At 42.6% G+C, this 19,337-nt stretch overlaps 1 protein-coding gene across 7 annotated transcripts in view; it reads left to right on the top strand.

The window, feature by feature from the left end:
• The window catches only part of PALLD (palladin, cytoskeletal associated protein), a 283,256-nt gene that overhangs the window by 145,416 nt on the left and 118,503 nt on the right, over positions 1 to 19,337 (top strand). For all 7 annotated transcript variants that reach the window (XM_053586003.1, XM_053585997.1, XM_053585972.1 and 4 more), the window contains 2 exons: positions 569 to 688; positions 2,610 to 2,952. In XM_053586003.1, the coding sequence (XP_053441978.1) occupies positions 569 to 688; positions 2,610 to 2,952 (463 nt within the window). The remainder of the gene's footprint in view (positions 1 to 568; positions 689 to 2,609; positions 2,953 to 19,337) is intronic.

Below are 19,337 nucleotides of genomic sequence, written 5' to 3'. Positions count from 1 at the left end.
ATTCCTTTAGAAAACTTGCTTACTTTTTTTCTGCAATCTAAACCTCATCCATGTATTTATTCAAAAATAATTATAGAGTGCCTTTCATGTACAAGATGCTGTGACAGACAGACATGGTTTCTGCTCTCAGAGGTTGTATTGAAGTCAGAGAACCAGAAATAAGCTACTAATAATTACAAAGTAAATTGTCTAATTGTAGCTGTGACAGAAGAATGAAGCTAACATTCCCTGAGTATCTTCTACATGCAAAGTACAGTTAGTTTCATACTTGTAAACATCCTGTGTTATCTTCACAGATATCCCACTAGGTGTATGTTATGCCCACTATACAAAGGAGGAAACCAAGACTACCACTGTTTAAAATCACAAAGAATGGGTCGGACACCAAAGCCTTGTCTCCCAGGCTACATTGCTGAATTAAACATAAAGAGATTCTATACTGTGCATTCCGTAAAGCGATTCTGTAGTCAGCGTTACCTAGTTTGTTTGTTGTAGAAAGACAGAGGGTCTGACTTCGAGAAAGTGACTTCCTGGATTCCCTCTGATGAATTACTCTTTCCTCTTCTAGAGGAAATCTGCACCCTGGTTATTGCGGAAACATTCCCTGAAGACGCAGGGATCTTCACATGCTTGGCCAGAAATGAGTATGGGTCGGCCACAAGCACTGCCCAGCTGGTTGTCATCTCGGGTAGGTGAGGGGCGTGGGGTGTGGGGTGTCCACAGCAGACAGACACCTGCCACCCCAGGAGCTGCCCTGATACCTTTCATTGTGAGACAACAGCTTTGGGGCAGAGGAAGGAGGTTAGGATAAGCAGCTGAGCACACAGTGGGGCTGTTGTTTTAACTTGTGCAATCTTGGAAACAATGGGGCTGGTTTCCTAACACCTTTGTGCTGACCCAGAGTCAATCCCTGTCAGAAGGCCACCTCGAAAGCAGAGCTGCAGCCCCTGCTCTCAGCAGTGCCAGTGCGTACGATCCTGAGATATTTGTACAAACAAGTCTTTGTCTAACACACCACTGAAACATCTCAAAAGGTCATACAAGATAAATCTACTTATATAAAAGGTAATGCAAGGCAAACTCAGAGAAGATGTAAAGATCTTGGAAATCAAATTTCATTGGTAATCTATGTCAATGACAGCATAAAACTGATATGAAAAATAAAGCAATATTTGCATTTTTGAAATCAAATTCAAAAATGTATATTTTCAAAATTCAAAATCTCACTAAGGTAGTGTGAAACAGTTTTTTGCTTTTTTTTTTAAATTTTAGTTGACTTTTTTACGATTACAAATGCACTTCAGATTACTTTAATTGCCTATTCTCTATTATTCATCTTACAGAGATTGTTAAAATCTCTCTCCAACCAAGCCTGTCGCATGTTACAGCCCACTGATAGTGAGAGGGCTGAGCCTGGACCAAACCAGGAGAACAAGTGGCTCTCACTCAGATTCCTTTGGAAGAGCCGGACTTGGTGCTAGGTGGCAGCAGAGGCTGCCAAACGCTGGGTTTAGGCTGCTGTAGTTGTGCATGCTGGCTCGTGTTAATTAGTAAAAGAGGCATGAGGGTCATCTCAGTGGGAAAATGGCTGATACGAATGAGTGCTAATGTGTTAAAAGGAACCTCGGGGTCATGATTGGGATCGTAGAGCAAGGAGGACCCAGAGTCCTGGCCTGCACAGAGGCTGTACATGGCCAGCACCTGGGGCTCTGTAAGCTGAGTGGCAAATGCTGGTATACAATATTTTCATTTTCATCTGGGGTGAATCTTTTCGTGATGTAGCAAACATCAGTGATGAGTACTTTTGAGCTTTTCGTTTACCTCAGCCAGCACTTTTGGGTATGTGCCGGCAGCTCTGCTGGGCTCTGGGCAAGGTGAAGCCTTCAAAGAAGACACAATCTCAGTCTGTTGAGAGTGACTGTACCTCTCCTGCATACTGAGTTCAGTTGGGACAATCACCTGATGTAGAAATAACCTTTATTAGACCACGAGACACTGACTCGGGGCTTTACCTTTCTTAGCTGTAAAATACAGGGCATCCCCGAAATTACCCCTAATGTCGCCATACATAGGGAAAATGGGAAACTGGTTAAATGTGCCTTTATTTACAACATGTTCACTACAAAATTTTGCAAAGAGGTGGTCAACACGTAGAGAATATTCTGTAGATACCCTGTAAATAAAGGCGCAGTTAGCTACAGTTTCATGAGGGGTGGCTTCTGGGACACCTTGTAGACTGAATGTCACAAAGCCTCTGTAGCTGGGTTTGTCTGCAGAGACAGGCACGGCGCTCAGTCAGGCCCAGGGACCCAAGTGTGGGAGGATGGAGCTTTGTCAGCTGTTGCAGCTCTGGTGTCACTTTTCACCCAGTTGTCTTTAGTTTTCGTGTGAACTTGATAATGACTCGGTAGCTGTTTCTCCACCTGTGGGCTCAGTTAGGCAGAGAAGCAGGTGGCTGATTCCCAGCAAGCATAAGAATCAGAGAATCACACGAGAGCCCCATACCTACATCTCCTTTAGCAACTTAGCAGGACATCAGGGATTGACAGTGTGAAAATAGCTTGTTGAACTAGTAGCTTATTGTTTTTCCTTTCTCCCCCCTTCCTTAGCCAACACTGAGAACTATAGCTGTAACTCAGCAGGCGAGTCCAGTGATGATCACTTCCAGCACTTCCCATCTTCTGCTCCAGTCTTGGAGACAGATTCCCCCAAGTTGGCTTCAAAGAGACCCTCTGAGATGTGGCAGGGGAGCAGCCTCAAGTCAGGCCTGAGCACGGCAGCCCTTCACACACAGTGCAGTTCTGCAGAGAGGGAAACCAAAGGGGTCCATCTGCACCACGGAGTAAACGGGCTGATTAATGGCAAAGTGAATGATGACAGAGCACTTCCAGCACCTGCTGTCCTGCCTTCACCCAGTAAGGAGCCACCACCTCTGCTGGCCAAACCCAAACTGTGAGTACTTCTGTGGGTCTGAGGTTCGTCCTCCCTGGTTAGAAAAGATCTGCTGCCTGGACTCAGCTATGCAGGGAGTTGTCCTTGACTGAGGTGACCTTGCTGCCGGGCAAGTCTTTCAAAAATACTAAAGATACTTAAAAATAAATAAGGTAAACGAGAAGCTTGGTTAGAGCTGCCTTTGCTAAAAGCTAAAAGGTTATGGCTGTGAAAATACCACATACAACATGTAGTCACTAAGGTAGGGAAGAGGGGCTCAGCCAGCTGTGTTTCCAAATGTGTCAGTAGTTTGTATTTATTTCTTTAAATGTGAGTATCAGTATGGAGATCTCTACAGATGAGAGGGGAAGACTAATGCCTGAGGACAGAAACTCTGTGCAGGTCCCGGAGGGGAGAGAAACCAGAGAGGACGAGGTTTGCCACAGCCCACGTGGCTTTGGGATTCTACAGAATTGTACATTTCCATGAGTGCTGCCTCCCTGTTCGATTCCCATTATTAGCTTGGGATGATACACCTTGCATGAGCTGTTTCCATTGGCATCACAGGGCACAGGGTTGTTATGAATGGAGCCATTACAAGGTCAGCGAGAGGTAGAAATAAGCTCAGAGGTTCCATCACAGCATGACAGGCCTTGAATGACTGCCCTGACAGATGTCAGCGGAAATGTGGGAGTCATGTAGAATGTGCATGTGCTGCAAGGTCAGGGCTCCAGGAGAGTGTGTTCACCAGAACCGGGGAAAGCCCCTTCTCTTCCTGGCGATGTCTGATGTTGATTTGGGGCAGGAAGGGCTCCTTTAGGGAGGAGTTGTTCTTTGTGTCCTCAGGCCCCTGTAGCCTCCTGTCTTCTCTCTGGCATCAGCTTATTTGTTAGAAATGTTAGAATTGATAAGGCCTTCAAATTAAAATAACACCTTGCATTTGTTCCTTGCTTTATTATTTATTGAAAATTATTAGACTAATCAACTAACAAATCAGTCAGAAAGAACATCTTAAGTTAACAAAGGGGCAGACTCTTTTATAAAACAAGACTTCTAGACAATCATGCATTGCAGTTTCAATAATTTATCACTTACCCACACTTAATTTTGTATTCTGTTTTGGCTTTTTTTGGAAGGCAGTGGTGCTACTCACCAGGCTTGTACAGGGCCGCATGAAAGACGCCAGTGACCATTCATCTCTGTACTCAGTTCCACAGAGGGGCTGAGCAGGGAAAAGGAGCTAAAACATGATGGCCTGAAAAAAGATTTATGCCCTGGCAGCACCAACCTATAAAATTAATTGCTGCTGCTGACTTCTTTCATCTGCACCTTTTGAATATGTATTTGGAGTGCTTTTAATGAAACAAAGCACCTGCTCTGCTCTCTGGGGAAGAAGAGGGCAGATGTCTTCCAGGAGTAGGGCTTGACTGTGCTCTTGCCGAAGTGAAGTCTGTCTATGCTGGTCATCATAAATCAGGCAAAAATCACAGGAGAGCAAACATGAGGGGCTATTAACAGGCATTTACAGCCCTGCTTATCGCAGGATTGTCAACAGCTCTGCACCTTTATTTCTGCTTTGCGGCGATGTTGATGTGTGGTTGACGGCCCTGTTGGCAGAATAACTTGAGATGCCGTGCTGAAGTGTAGATTTGAAGAGTGACAGCAGGTGCTTCTGAGTCATTTTCAGTGTAGAAGGTGATGCAGAGAAATGGACTTTAGTGCCTGAGATCTGAATAAAAGGGGCTAATTCCCCTTCTGGAGGAAATTCAGGGTTAGCTCACAGATAACATCTCCTTATTCCATGTTTTACTACTGTTTTTTTCCTCAAATCTTTTTGTGTTTAAACATATTTATAGAGCATGATTTAATGATTTTCATATTGTATGATTACTGCCGTTTTACTGGGTAGAAAATAACATTTGATGACACTTTTAGAATATAGATTAATTTTTAAATGTTCTTTTATAACTTTATTGGATTTTGTTTTAATAACATAATAAATGCATGTTTGATGTGACAATTCAAACAATTCAGAGGTAATTAAAGACAAAGTTCGTATTTTCTGCTTCTCCTCTTCCCACCTACCCTCTTGAAGTGAGCAGTGCTGCTGGTTTGGTGTGACGCTGCCCACTCCTTTCTTTGTGATCACAGCCTTTCCTAGAAAGGTTTGTTCATTGTTTTAACAGTTTGTCCATTGATGGAGAAATGCTGTTAAGTGACATCAGCAAATAATTAAGCACGGCATCCAAGTTATTAGTGACTATTGGTAACAGCCAAGTAAAATCCTTGTATATTTCTATATTTATTTCTTTTCATACATTGGGGTAAAAATGAGATTTTATTTGCCTCTTATAGTCAACAGTGAAACACTGTGTTTTGCTCTAACCTTTATTCATCAGCCTATGGTTGTATTCCCTTTCCTGGAAGGAGAGGCTTATATCCTTTGCTTTATGGTATTTCATACATCTTCCTCGTTTGAACCTAAACTAATAGGAAGCAATTAAGAGGGCACAGTAAGGGAGTAATAGGAATCAAAATATTTACTCTTGTAATAAATTAATCTGACAATAGAGTTTGACTTTTTCTTGGATGCTGGGGTGGAAAGATCATTTTCAAAATGGAAAATCTTTGCTTTTGGGGGTGGGGGTTCAAATACTTCCAATACTGATCATGAGAAGAGGCAAAAAAAAAAAAAAACAACAAAAAACCCCCCAAAACCCCCCCAAATGCCATGAGCTCTTTTCTCTGACTGGGTTCAGCCCCATCCTCTCTCACCCGAAGACCCCACACTCTAGCCACCTGTCCTACCTGTCACAGGGGTTTCTGAATCTCCCTTTATCTGTTTCTAACACTGTCTCTCATGAATGAGCTGAGCATAATTATTATTATTTTATTTTTAGAGATAGAGCCTCACTCTGTTGCCCTGGGTAGAGGGCCATGGTGTCATAGCTCACAGCAACCTGAAACTCCTGGGCTCAAATGATCCTCTTGCCTCAGCCTCCCAAGTAGCTGGGACTACAGGCACCTGCCACCATCCCTGGCTAGTTTCTCTGCTTTTAGTAGAGATGGGGATCTCACTCTTGCTCAGGGTGGTCTCAAACTCCTGAGCTTAAGAGATCTACCTGCCTCAGCCCTCTAGAATGCCACCGAGAGCTGAGTATAATCAAATGTGGGCTATCTGGAATGTAAAGGGGACACGCACAGCACTCCTGTCCTCTGTAGGAATGTGACGTTATGCTTGGACACAGCACAAGAAAAAATTAACAGTGTCATTCCATATCAAAGAAGGAACACTATGCTCAAATAATATCTTTTTTGTCAGAAAGAATAGGCATAAACCTGATTTATTAACTATTTGTCCTATTCCTTTTCTTTTTATTTATTTTTTTTTTTGTAGAGACAGAGTCTAACTATACCGCCCTCTGGTAGAGTGCCGTGGCGTCACACGGCTCACAGCAACCTCTTACTCTTGGGCTTACGCGATTCTCTTGCCTCAGCCTCCTGAGCAGCTGGGACTACAGGCGCCCGCCACAATGCCCCGCTATTTTTTTTTTGTTGCAGTTTGGCCGGGGCTGGGTTTGAACCCGCCACCCTCGGCATATGGGGCCAGCGCCCTACTCACTGAGCCACAGGCGCCGCCCTGTCCTATTCCTTTTCTTGTTCTGAGTGGACCACATGAGTCTCTTGCTCTTCTTTTTCTGAAAATGGTGCCTGACGACTCAAAATTTAAAATAAATGCAGGGCTCAGTGTGAAAATCCCTGGTTGTCTTTATTCCTAGGAATAAAGGAATACCAATATCAAAGGGCTGGATATGCGTGGAATTCCCAGGAATCAACTCTGAGGAAAGTAGAGTGCCAGACTTAGTGGGCAGTCTGCCAAGGTCACAGAAGGGCATGGTTGAGTTTTCCCACTGGGCTCACCTCCTAAGTCGGACCAAACAATATATAAGTAACAATATGCTGCTTTCAATCTCCCTTTATTACTTCCTCTTTAAATATTCTTCCTCTGTCTGGGGGGAGGGAGGGAGGTAGACTATAAACATCAGGAAGATTACTGGAGGGTGAATGGGCAGGGCTTATACCCAGAGCAGGACAGGCCTACAGAGAAGATTATGCCTATTTGCCACACTAATGCCGAAAATACATGCATTGCATAAAAGTCCATGCTCTTTTAATTGGGATAATAATCAAATGATTTTCAAAATTTTACATGCTAAATCAAGAGCTTCCTTGGCTTCTATCCTAACTACTTTTCTGCTCCCAGCCTCTAAAGAAAAACACAAACAAAAGTATCATTCTTCCTTATCTTAAAGATTTCAGGCTGAATCAGCCTTTACAAAATAATTCCATTTTACAACCTTTGCTTTTCCCTTTCTCCTTTTTCTCAGTCCCACCTTTAGACACCCAATTGTTTGTGCAAATCTTGCCCCAAGAGAGGCATGTCCAATAAACTCATCCTGCCGTGTTCTGAGGTGTTAGGGGTGTTCAGTGTCACCTCAGCCCAGTTCTAGGCTGACAAAGTGAAGCCATATCTTCAAAATAACAAGTAGTAATAAGCACTATAGAAATCAGAGAAAGGTCCTTTCTCTCCACCTGGGGGAATGAGAGAGGATTTATTTGAGGGAGAGAACAGAAGGGAATCACAGCCTTTATCAGTGACTTCACTGTGCCAGCCTTTCTATATTTGGGAGTTCCTCATGATCCCCCACTCCTAGACACAAATTGCAGTACAAGTTGTTTCTTGGCCTGGAATGTTCTTCTCCCTGGAGACATGTCTCCTGTCAGCCTGTCCTGTCTCCAGTGGCTGCTCCTTCTGGTCTTTCGCATCTCAGCCTGATGTCACCATCCCTGGCCACACTGACCACAGCAGCCCCTCAGCCATTCACCAGTAAATCACCCTTATTAATTACTGAATTTCATGTGACTATTTCTGATAGTTATTTACTTGCCTGTTGCTTTGTAGCCCTCCCCCCCGCACATTACAACGTAAGCCGAGTAGGAAGCTGGTCTGTCTTGTTTTCATTGATCTGTCATCAGTACCTGATGATTAGTAGTAGATGCTCAAAAAAACAATTTTTTGAATGAATGAAGCAAAAACAGACCAGGAAAGAGGGAGAGAAAGTTCTCCTGCCTTTAGAGCAGCCTTATTTATTCTGCTTAACTTCCTTCCTAGAGTAACCACAGGACTTCTGTTTTCAAACCCTAGCAGGGCCAGGGTTTTATAGCACTTTTCCAACTGACACCATTTATTGTACAAGCTGAATGGATATAAAGAATTAAATAAGGGCGGCACCCATAGTTCAGTGAGTAGGGCACCGGCCGCATACAGCCAGGTTGGCAGCGGCCCAGGCCAGCTGAACAACAATGACAACTGCAACAACAACAAAAAAATAGCCAGGCGCTGTGGTGGGCATCTGTGGTCTACTTGGGAGGCTGAGGCAAGAAAATCACTTAAGCCCAAGAGTTTGAGGTTGCTGTGAGCTGTGACGGCACAGCACTCTGCTGAGGGCAACATAGTGAAACTCTGTCTCAAAAAAAAAAAAAAACAGGAAAAAGAAAGAAAAAGAAGGAAGAACCATCTGGGATAGAATTACTTTAGAAAAGTTCGTGGAAGTTAATTTCAACTCCTTCCTCAGTTCTCCTGTGTTCTTGTTTAATTAACATCCTACTTTTAAAGCACGGTGGAGAAAATGGGACATTTGGAAGGACATGGGGACTTTTGCAGTCTCCAGGTGCTCCCTTGCCCTGTCAGTGGCAACAGTGCAACCAGACTGCTATTTCCTGGTGTGTGCACTCGACGTGTCAACACCCCAGATGCCAGACAGCTTCTGCACTGCTCCTTTCTGCTTGTGTTGGACTATGGCTTAAACTCCAGTGTGTGCCATGGTCAGTAGAACTTGGGAAGCTGAACATTTTCCCATCTTTTAGCCTCTGCTAGTTAGGGTTCAAAGTCTCATTGTTTGACATGAGAATATAAATGGTTTCCTAGGTTCTGGTAGAAGCCTTACCTAGTAGATTAAAAGCAAAATAAACGTAAAAGGCAAATTGAAGAGAGGCAAACCAATTTGGGACAAAATAAGTAACAAAAGGACCAAAGAGAGGTAATCATCAAGCAATTGCAAGGGGGGGAGTCCTTACTTGTACACAGATGTATTTTAAAATCTAACACACTTACCATCCCCTCTCTGTTAAGTTAGTATCTGCTAAGTGCTGGGTGGTGCTGGGTGCCAAGAACCCAAAGGTGAAAGGGATGAGAGCTTTATTACCTTTGAGTAATCTATACTCTGTGGTCTTTAAGATCATTTTGTCAAGAACATAGATACACACATATACACGAAATTCTACACATCTTTTGCCATTAAACACATTTTATAGAAGAATGGCCAGCCCCTAAATCAGCTCCAGTGCAATCCAGAAGCCTTCTCTTCGAGGTTTAACATTGGGAAGAGGCATCATTCTGTTTCTGATTCTGAAGATGTAATATGCACCAGCTTCTGTTTCTGGTTAAATGAGTTTCATTATCTGAGAAGTCTAGTTACATAACAAAGCAGTTTGGTAACAGTGAAAGTGCAACGTGTAGAACGGGGGGGAGAGCAGGGGGGACCTTCGAAACACTAGGGAAAGAAATAGGGCAGAAAGTTTTCTCAATTTGTTCCTGTAACCTCTCACACACACTGCGTAAACACATTGGAGCACAATCAGTAAGGAATGTCAGTGTAACCAGGTCCTAATTCTGCAGTCTTGGCTCTGCAGACACTGACTCCTCATAAACGAGAGGAGTGATGACTTCCCAGTGCTGGTCTTGGATCATTTCAAAAACAACCCCTCCCTGAAATGGGAAGTCCAATCAAGGAACTTCCTGAGGTATAAGGCTTTTAACTAAGGAATAATGTTTTGATGTTGTCTTCCTCACGATTTTTTCACATAAATATTTAGTGCTGGATCCTTAGGTATTAGGGGAATAGTGGTTTGCTGTGCGGGGGTCTTGGTGAATGTAACATTTAATTACATTTTTCCAAAGAAGGTTGAGTCCTTGTTTTTGTGGTTAGGAGTCTTACTTGGTGTCTGTGATTTCAGGGCTTGTTTTCAAAGAAAATTCTTTTTACCCAAAGAAAGCAGCATAGGACAGAGTTAGGATCTCCCCCACACCCAGGCTGGGTAACCTTGGATAAGCTCCTCAGTGCCACTGGGTCTAGGTTTCTCCCTTAGAAAGAGGGAGTGACAACAGTGCCCCACTCCCCAGGACTGTAGTCGTGTGAAATTATGCAGGCACAGGGCATACTAAATCACTATTACCTGCCCTCATTTTTGTTATTAGTAAGAGGAGATTAGCAGTGAATCTTTTGTTACTTGACTACAGGCATTGAAAGTTTCTGAAATAAGCAATTTGCAATACTTGCTAACAATTGCAAGTGAATTCTTTCTTTGTTGTGCTGGGTTTTCCTCCACCTTAAGAAAAAAAAGTGGCAATGAAGAAAATGTTAATAGAAAAATCACTGGCCAGTTAGAAGTAGTTTTTGCTTTCATTCCAGTCACACTGGAGTTTCTGGAAATTGAGCAGAGTGTCAGAGAGGAGGGAGGTGGGATCAGGCAGTGAGGGTGGGCCCTGCAGGCTGGCAGGCAGAGCTCCCTGCGTAGTTCAGACTTGCGCAGAAAGCCTGGTGCAGAGCGCTTGGTGAGCCTCACTGCACACCCACAACTAAAGGCTGAAAACTAACTGGTCATGCTTTCTGCTTTGAAATGCTGGAGGCCTCCAAGCATTTTGTTCTAACAGCCAACTAAGATGTCATTAGTGAGGTATTTCTGAATTCACTGCATCTCGCCCTGTGACAGAATACAGTGCAAAGGAAAATACACCAAGTCTCTGGCATCTGAGCAAACCCTGTCCCACAGTATCATGTGTATGAAGTGTCACAGGATTTCCTGACAAGGATTTTTCTTGTCAAATTCTCTTGAAATTCCGGCTTCCTCTTTCTCCTTCAGTTAACAGGTAACTAGTTGACTTAGAGTTAGTGCTGTGTAGTAAGTAATTAATCAAGTCTAGAGATGATCCAGAGAGGGTTTGAATCCTTATATACAGAAGAAATTTAGTGTGTCCAGTCTGGGGCAGTCCTTAAACAACAGGGACTGACACTAAAGAACCTCCTGTAAAGAAGCCAACTTCTCCTCCACTGTGTCTGCTCCAAGGCTGGCGACATCTCTGGAAGCTCATAAGACACAGGTTTACTGGAAATGTTAAAAAGTAAAAATGAGCACAAAGTTCCTTAAAGCCAGGCAGCAGAACCTTCGGAAAACAGGATTTATAAGAAAATATTTATGTATCAGCGGCTGAGGCTTAGTTCAGGCTCAGAGATTTCAGGTGCATTTGGAGTCTCAGGTCTGTCCTTGTGGTCACCAAACAGTTGTAGCTGCCTGGACTCGAAGCTGCCCACCACCTCCAGGGCAGGAGGGAAGGGGCAGACACAGTGAGTTTTGTGGGGCTCCGTTTACTTCATTGTGAAGAAAACACTTTCCAACAGACTTCTCCTTATATGCCCTTGACCACAACCTGTGTCAGATCAATTTTTAATTCCCAGAAAGATGGGGAAGGTGAGCATCTGAGATGGCATTGCCCTGACTGGGTAAGGCTGGTCTTTGCTCCTTCCTGGACTCTCAGGGACCCACCCGCTGTCTGAGGGGTCAGGACTCACTGGGTGGGGCAGCACCTGCCACATGTGTTCCAGGACATTCACAGAAATTGACACGAAAGTTCAGGCTTCCAGTCCCAGTTGACTTAAGTGTCAAAATGTGCTGACCTGGGCGGCACCTGTGGCTTAGTGAGTAGGGCGCTGGCCCCATATGCTGAGGGTGGCGGGTTCAAATCCAGCCCCTGCCAAACTGCAACAAAAAAATAGCTGGGCGTTGTGGTGGGCACCTGTAGTCCCAGCTGCTCGGGAGGCTGAGGCAAGAGAATCGCGTAAGCCCAAGAGTTAGAGGTTGCTGTGAGCCGTGTGACGCCACGGCACTCTACCTGAGGGCGGTACAGTGAGACTCTGTCTCTACAAAAAAAAAAAAAAAATGTGCTGACCATGGTGAAGAGAAGGGAGAGAGGAGCAGGCTCTTAGGAGGGATAGGGGGTGGGGAGCAGCTTTTAACATGAAGAGTGAAACATTTGAAGACAGGAAACAGGAGCTTAATCTGACTGTGCAGCAGGGTGAGGATGTGGGTTCACTCGCATGAGCATGCGTGCGTGTGTGTGTGTGTGTGTGTGTGTGTGTGTGCACGTTTGCACATGCCTGCATCTAAAACCTCATTTCTTCAAAAGGGAGCTTTAAGTGATTTAAGGGCACTGTTGTAATGTGCAAATTTGGGACCATATTTGCATAGTGTGTCCAGTCTGGGGCAGTCCTTAAACAATAGGGACTGACACTGAAGAGCCTCCTGTGAAGAGGCTCTGATCTAACACAGGTTGTGGTCAAGGGCATATAAGGAGAAGTCTGTTGGAAAGTGTTTTCTTCAGAATGAAGTAAACGGAGCATAACATTATATGCATACAAAAAAAAAAATGCCAGGTTTTGTTTTTTCTTTTAAACACCTAAACTTAATCTGATCTGCAGAATCAGGGCTTACCACACTGGGCGCACTCGTCAATAGTCTTTGGAAGACTGGAATAGAGGGGAGTTAACACGGCACTCACAACTCTTAATTAACACAGATTCTTGCAGTCACATGTATTTAAGGGTCTGCTTTTTTTTTTTTTAAAGTAAAATTAGATGAAACTAATACTATGTTTGAGCCAGGGCACTTTAGGAGGTGACATTGGCTATGTTAGTAACAAGGGTGTGGAAAGGAACTTCCGTGTGTACATGCTCACTTTGCTCAGCGGGCAACATAAGTAGCAGGTGCCAATTCTTTTTTCTATGACAATTTACTAAGAAGGTATTTTGCAATGAGAACAAAACAGCACTTTGCTTTCTTACCTGATGTCCTTTTCTACATCCCTTAGCTTCTGGTCGTTTCTGCTAAGGTGTGGCAACTTTGTCAGTCCAGTGTATACAGTGGAACCTCTGTAAGGTGACCACTGAGGGTTGTAACAAGCTGACCCACACATGGAGGTAGTCACCATAAGGAACTAGGCCTCCTGCCTGACACGCACATGTGGTACATGTCCAATCTGTAAAAATTAGGTCAACTTTAAAAAGATAGAGACTTGGCTCGGCACCTGTAGCTCATGCGGCTAAGGCACCAGCCACATACACCAGAGCTGGTGGGCTCACATCCAGCCCGGGCCTGCCAAACAACAATGACAACTACAACAAAACAACAGCAAAACCCAAATAGCCAAGCATTATGGCAGGCACCTGTAGTCCCAGCTACTTGGGAGGCTGAGGCAAGAGAATCACTTAAGCCCAGGAGTTGGAGGTTGCTGTGACCTGTGATGCCACAGCACTCTACCCAGGATGACAGCTTGAGGCTCTGTCTCAAAAAAAAAAAAAAAAAGATGGAGACTTTACATCTTCTGTATTAACCTAGATGGAGTTGAAACACATTCTTCTTAGTAAAGTATCTCAAGAATGGGAAAGCAAGTATCCAGTGTACCCAATCTAATACATGCCTGCACAAGAGAAAAACATAACTCAATTCAACTTGGGAGGGGGAGGAAAGAAGGGAAGGGGATTGGTGAGCTTCCACCCACTGGGTACGACATAAGAATACATGGCACACCTACTGGGTTTGGGACACAACTACAACAGAGACCTTACCAGCAAATGCAAACATTGTAACCTAGTTGTTTGTACCCTCACTTTAACCTGAAATTTAAAAAAGTAATAAAAAAAGGATATTAGGTCAACTTAAGGAGGTAGTCAGTGTAGGGAGGAGGTTAGTGTGAAGCGGTGGTTGGCTACTGTTCTTAGCTTTGCAGAGAACCTGTTTGGTAGAATTTTTTGTTCCCTGTGTCTGCGGAGACTCTCTGTTAGTCATGAACAGATTAAGACCAAATAAGAAAAAGAAGGAATAACTCAGCCCATACCGCTAACCCTTGCAAGGGCACAACTTATTGGTAGTTCGGTGCTGTGGCTTTAGAGGCTAAGGACAGGACCTGGTGACTTGCTGAGAGGCTGTGGCAGTGGTTTCATGCTGAGCAGGACACACTAGCTGAGTGGCTCATCTGCCTCCCAGCACATCTCCTGAGCTGAGAAGTATGCTCCAAGGAGTATCTCTGTGAATTCCAAGCATGGAAGGAATCCGACCACTCTTTTTCATTGGAAAACCACATTACCTCTGTCCTGTCCCTCAACTTTCAAGACTATGTCACTTTTCATTTTTCATTGATTTGTGGCCAGAAATGGATTGGAAAAAGGAGAACTTAAAGCTTGTTATTAGTTAGGGTTTGGAATCAATTATGCTTCCACAGTCACTTTCTGTAACCGTGACCTCATTTGTGACTTGATCACTATGGGGGTGGGGGCAGATCAGGGACATGAGGGGGCAAAGGGCAGGTGCATGGAACTTGTGTGCACAAGTGTCGTGGGCAGTCACAGTGTCTGATAATTTTTAGTTTGTTTCTCGTGAATTCTTCTTTTCCTTTTCTAATGCCCCCACCCTGCCATGGGCCTGGACATCTCCCAAGCGCTCACATTTAGACTGACCACTCTGCTTCCCATCCCTCCCTGTGTTAATCCTTCTGAGACTCACATTCACACCTGTTCCACCAAGAGCAAATCAGTTACTCTGGTTTTCGTTGTCTTTTGTATTTTTTTTTTTTTTATTGTTGGGGATTCATTGAGGGTACAATAAGCCAGGTTACACTGATTGCAATTGTTAGGTAAAGTCCCTCTTGCAATCATGTCTTGCCCCCATAAAGTGTGACACACACCAAGGCCCCACCCACCTCCCTCCATCCCTCTTTCTGTTCCCCCCCCATAACCATAATTGTCATTAATTGTCCTCATATCAAAATTGAGTACATAGGATTCATGCTTCTCCATTCTTGTGATGCTTTACTAAGAATAATGTCTTCCACGTCCATCCAGGTTAATACGAAGGATGTAAAGTCTCCATTTTTTTTTCTTTTGACAATATTTGCTTTTATTTAAAGGGAAAAAAGAAACAGAAACAGTCCCTAAAGACTGTTAAGGAAAAATAAATTGTTTTTTTTTTTTTTATTAGAGATCAACAATTTCAATTATTCAGGTTTTTGTGCAAATGAAATCCTACATGACTAAATTGGTGTTAGTTTCCTATTGCTGCTGTAATGAATTTCCACAAATTTCGTGGCTTAGCATAACACAAATGTACTCTAGTACAGTTCTGGAGGTTAGAAGTTTCAAGGAGCTAAAAATAAAAATATTAGCAGGGCTGTATTCCTTCTGGAGCCTGTAAGGGAGAGTTCCTTGCCTCGCCTTTTGAACACCTGGCCCCTGCCTCCATCTCCAAAGCCAGCAGCTGCACCATGCTCAGTTCACATCTCCCTCTCTGACTTTTTTTTTTTTTTTTATTGTTGGGGATTCATTGAGGGTACAATAAGCCAGGTTACACTGATTGCAATTGTTAGGTAAAGTCCCTCTTGCAATCATGTCTTGCCCCCATAAAGTGTGACACACACCAAGGCCCCACCCACCTCTCTCCTTCCCTCTTTCTGTTTCCCCCCCCATAACCATAATTGTCATTAATTGTCCTCATATCAAAATTGAGTACATAGGATTCATGCTTCTCCATTCTTGTGATGCTTTACTAAGAATAATGTCTTCCACGTCCATCCAGGTTAATACGAAGGATGTAAAGTCTCCATTTTTTTTAATGGCTGAATAGTATTCCGTGGTATACATATACCACAGCTTGTTAATCCATTCCTGGGTTGGTGGGTATTTAGGCTGTTTCCACATTTTGGCGATTGTAAATTGAGCTGCAATAAACAGTCTAGTACAAGTGTCCTTATGATAAAAGGATTTTTTTCCTTCTGGGTAGATGCCCAGTAATGGGATTGCAGGATCAAATGGGAGGTCTAGCTTGAGTGGTTTGAGGTTTCTCCATACTTCCTTCCAGAAAGGTTGTACTAATTTGCAGTCCCACCAGCAGTGTAAAAGTGTTCCCTTCTCTCCACATCCACGCCAGCATCTGCAGTTTTGAGATTTTGTGATGTGGGCCATTCTCACTGGGGTTAGATGATATCTCAGGGTTGCTTTGATTTGCATTTCTCTAATATATAGAGATGATGAACATTTTTTCATGTGTTTGTTAGCCATTCGTCTGTCGTCTTTAGAGAAAGTTCTATTCATGTCTCTTGCCCATTGACATAAGGGATTGTTGGCTTTTTTCATGTGGATTAATTTGAGTTCTCTATAGATCCTAGTTATCAAGCTTTTGTCTGATTGAAAATATGCGAATATCCTTTCCCATTGTGTAGGTTGTCTCTTTGTTTTGGTTATTGTGTCCTTAGCTGTACAGAAGCTTTTCAGTTTAATGAAGTCCCATTTGTTTATTTTTGTTGTTGTTGCAATTGCCATGGCAGTCTTCTTCATGAAGTCTTTCCCCAGGCCAATATCTTCCAGTGTTTTTCCTATGCTTTCTTGGAGGATTTTTATTGTTTCATGCCTTAAGTTTAAGTCCTTTATCCATCTTGAATCAATTTTTGTGAGTGGGGAAAGGTGTGGGTCCAGTTTCAGTCTTTTACATGTAGACATCCAGTTCTCCCAACACCATTTATTAAATACGGAGTCTTTCCCCCAAGGTGTGTTCTTGTTTGGTTTATCAAAGATTAGGTGGTTGTAAGATGTTAGTTTCATTTCTTGGTTTTCAATTCGATTCCAAGTGTCTATGTCTCTGTTTTTGTGCCAGTACCATGCTGTCTTGAGCACTATGGCTTTGTAGTACAGACTAAAATCTGGTATGCTGATGCCCCCAGCTTTATTTTTGTTACAGCTATACGGGGTTTTTTCCGGTTCCATACAAAACGCAGAATCATTTTTTCCAAATCTTGAAAGTACAATGTTGGTATTTTGATAGGAATGGCATTGAATAGGTAGATTGCTTTGGGAAGTATAGACATTTTAAGAATGTTGATTCTTCCCATCCATGAGCATGGTATGTTCTTCCATTTGTTAATATCCTCTGCTATTTCCTTTCTGAGGATTTCATAGTTTTCTTTATAGAGGTCCTTCACCTCCTTCGTTAGGTATATTCCTAGGTATTTAATTTTCTTTGAGACTATGGTGAAGGGAGTTGTGTCCTTAATTAGCTTCTCATCTTGACTGTTATTGGTGTACACAAAGGCTACTGACTTGTGGACATTGATTTTATATCCTGAAACATTACTGTATTTTTTGATGACTTCTAGGAGTCTTGTGGTTGAGTCTTTGGGGTTCTCTAAGTATAAGATCATGTCGTCAGCAAAGAGGGAGAGTTTGACCTCCTCTGCTCCCATTTGGATTCCCTTGATTTCCTTGTCTTGCCTAATTGTATTGGCTAGAACTTCCAGCACTACGTTGAACAGTAAAGGTGACAGAGGACAACCTTGTCTGGTTCCAGTTCTAAGAGGAAAAGCTTTCAGTTTTACTCCATTCAGTAAAATATTAGCTGTGGGTTTGTCATAGATAGCTTCAATCAGTTTTAGAAATGTGCCACCTATGCCTATAATCTTCAGTGTTCTAATTAGAAAAGGATGCTGGATTTTATCAAATGCTTTTTCTGCATCTATTGAGAGGATCATGTGATCTTTATTTTTGCCTCTGTTAATATGGTGGATAACGTTTATAGACTTGCGTATGTTAAACCAGCCTTGCATCCCTGGGATGAAGCCTACTTGATCATGATGAATGACTTTTTTGATGATAAGCTGTAATCTATTGGTTAGGATTTTGTTGAGAATTTTTGCGTCTATGTTCATGAGTGAGATTGGTCTGAAATTCTCCTTTTTGTTTGGGTCTTTTCCTGGTTTTGGTATCAGGGTGATGTTTGCTTCATAGAATGTGTTGGGGAAGATTCCTTCTTCCTCAATTTTTTGGAATAATTTCTGCAGTACAGGAATAAGCTCTTCCTGGAAGGTTTGATAGAATTCTGGAGTGAAGCCATCTGGACCAGGGCATTTTTTGGTTGGAAGATTTTTTATTGTTTCTTTGATCTCACTGCTTGAAATTGGTCTGTTCAGGAGCTCTATTTCTTCCTGGCTGAGTCTAGGGAGAGGGTGTGATTCCAAATATTGATCCATTTCTTTCACATTGTCAAATTTCTGGGCATAGAGTTTCTGGTAGTATTCAGAGATGATCTCTTGTATCTCTGTGGGATCAGGTGTTATTTCCCCTTTATCATTTCTGATTGAGGTTACTAGAGATTTTACTTTTCTATTCCTTGTTAGTCTGGCCAATGGTTTATCTATTTTATTTATTTTTTCAAAAAACCAACTCCTTGTTTCATTAATTTTCTGAATGATTCTTTTGTTTTCAATTTCATTGATCTCTGATTTGATTTTGGGTATTTCTTTTCTTCTACTGAGTTTAGGCTTAGATTGTTCTTCTTTTTCCAATTCCATAAGATCTCTTGTGAGATTGTTGATGTGCTCTCTTTCTGTTTTTCGAATGTAGGCATCTAAAGCGATGAATTTTCCTCTCAAAACTGCTTTTGCAGTATCCCACAGGTTTTGGTAGCTTGTGTCTTCATTGTTGTTATGCTCAAGGAAGTTAATGATTTCCTGTTTTATTTCTTCCTTCATCCATCTGTTATTCAACAGAAGATTGTTTAGTTTCCATGCCTTTGGGTGGGGTCGAGCATTTTTGTTAGAGTTGAGTTCCACCTTTAGTGCCTTATGGTCTGAGAAGATACAAGATAAAATTTCAATTCTTTTGATAATTGTTTTGTGTGCCAGGATATGATCAATTTTGGAGAATGTTCCATGGGGTGATGAGAAGAATGTATATTCCTTGTCTTTGGGATGGAGTGTTCTATTTGCGTCTATCAAGCACAGTTTTTCTAGGGTCTCATTTAAGTCTCTTATATCCTTGTTTAATTTCTGTTTAGAGGATCTGTCCAGCTCTGTAAGAGGAGTGTTAAGGTCCCCTGTTATTATGGTATTATCAGATATCATATTGCTCAGACTGAGTAAGGTCTGCTTCAAGAATCTGGGAGCATTTAAATTGGGTGCATAGATATTTAGAATTGAAATGTCTGCTTGTTGTATTTTTCCCTTGACCAATATAAAGTGATCATCTTTGTCTTTTTTGACTTTAGTTGCTTTAAATCCACATCTATCCGAAAATAAGATTGCAACTCCTCTTTTCTTCCGAATTCCATTTGCCTGAAAAATTGTCTTCCAACCCTTGACTCGGAGCTTTAATTTGTCTTTTGAAGCCAGGTGTGTTTCTTGCAGACAGCAAATGGATGGCTGGTGTTTTTTAATCCAGTCAACCAAACTATGTCTCTTCAGTGGGGAA

Source organism: Nycticebus coucang, chromosome 1, assembly GCF_027406575.1.
Source record: "Nycticebus coucang isolate mNycCou1 chromosome 1, mNycCou1.pri, whole genome shotgun sequence".
Lineage (NCBI taxonomy): Eukaryota > Metazoa > Chordata > Mammalia > Primates > Lorisidae > Nycticebus > Nycticebus coucang.
The sequence above is the reverse complement of the archived record's forward strand: the minus strand, read 5'-3'. Positions and strand labels throughout refer to the sequence as shown.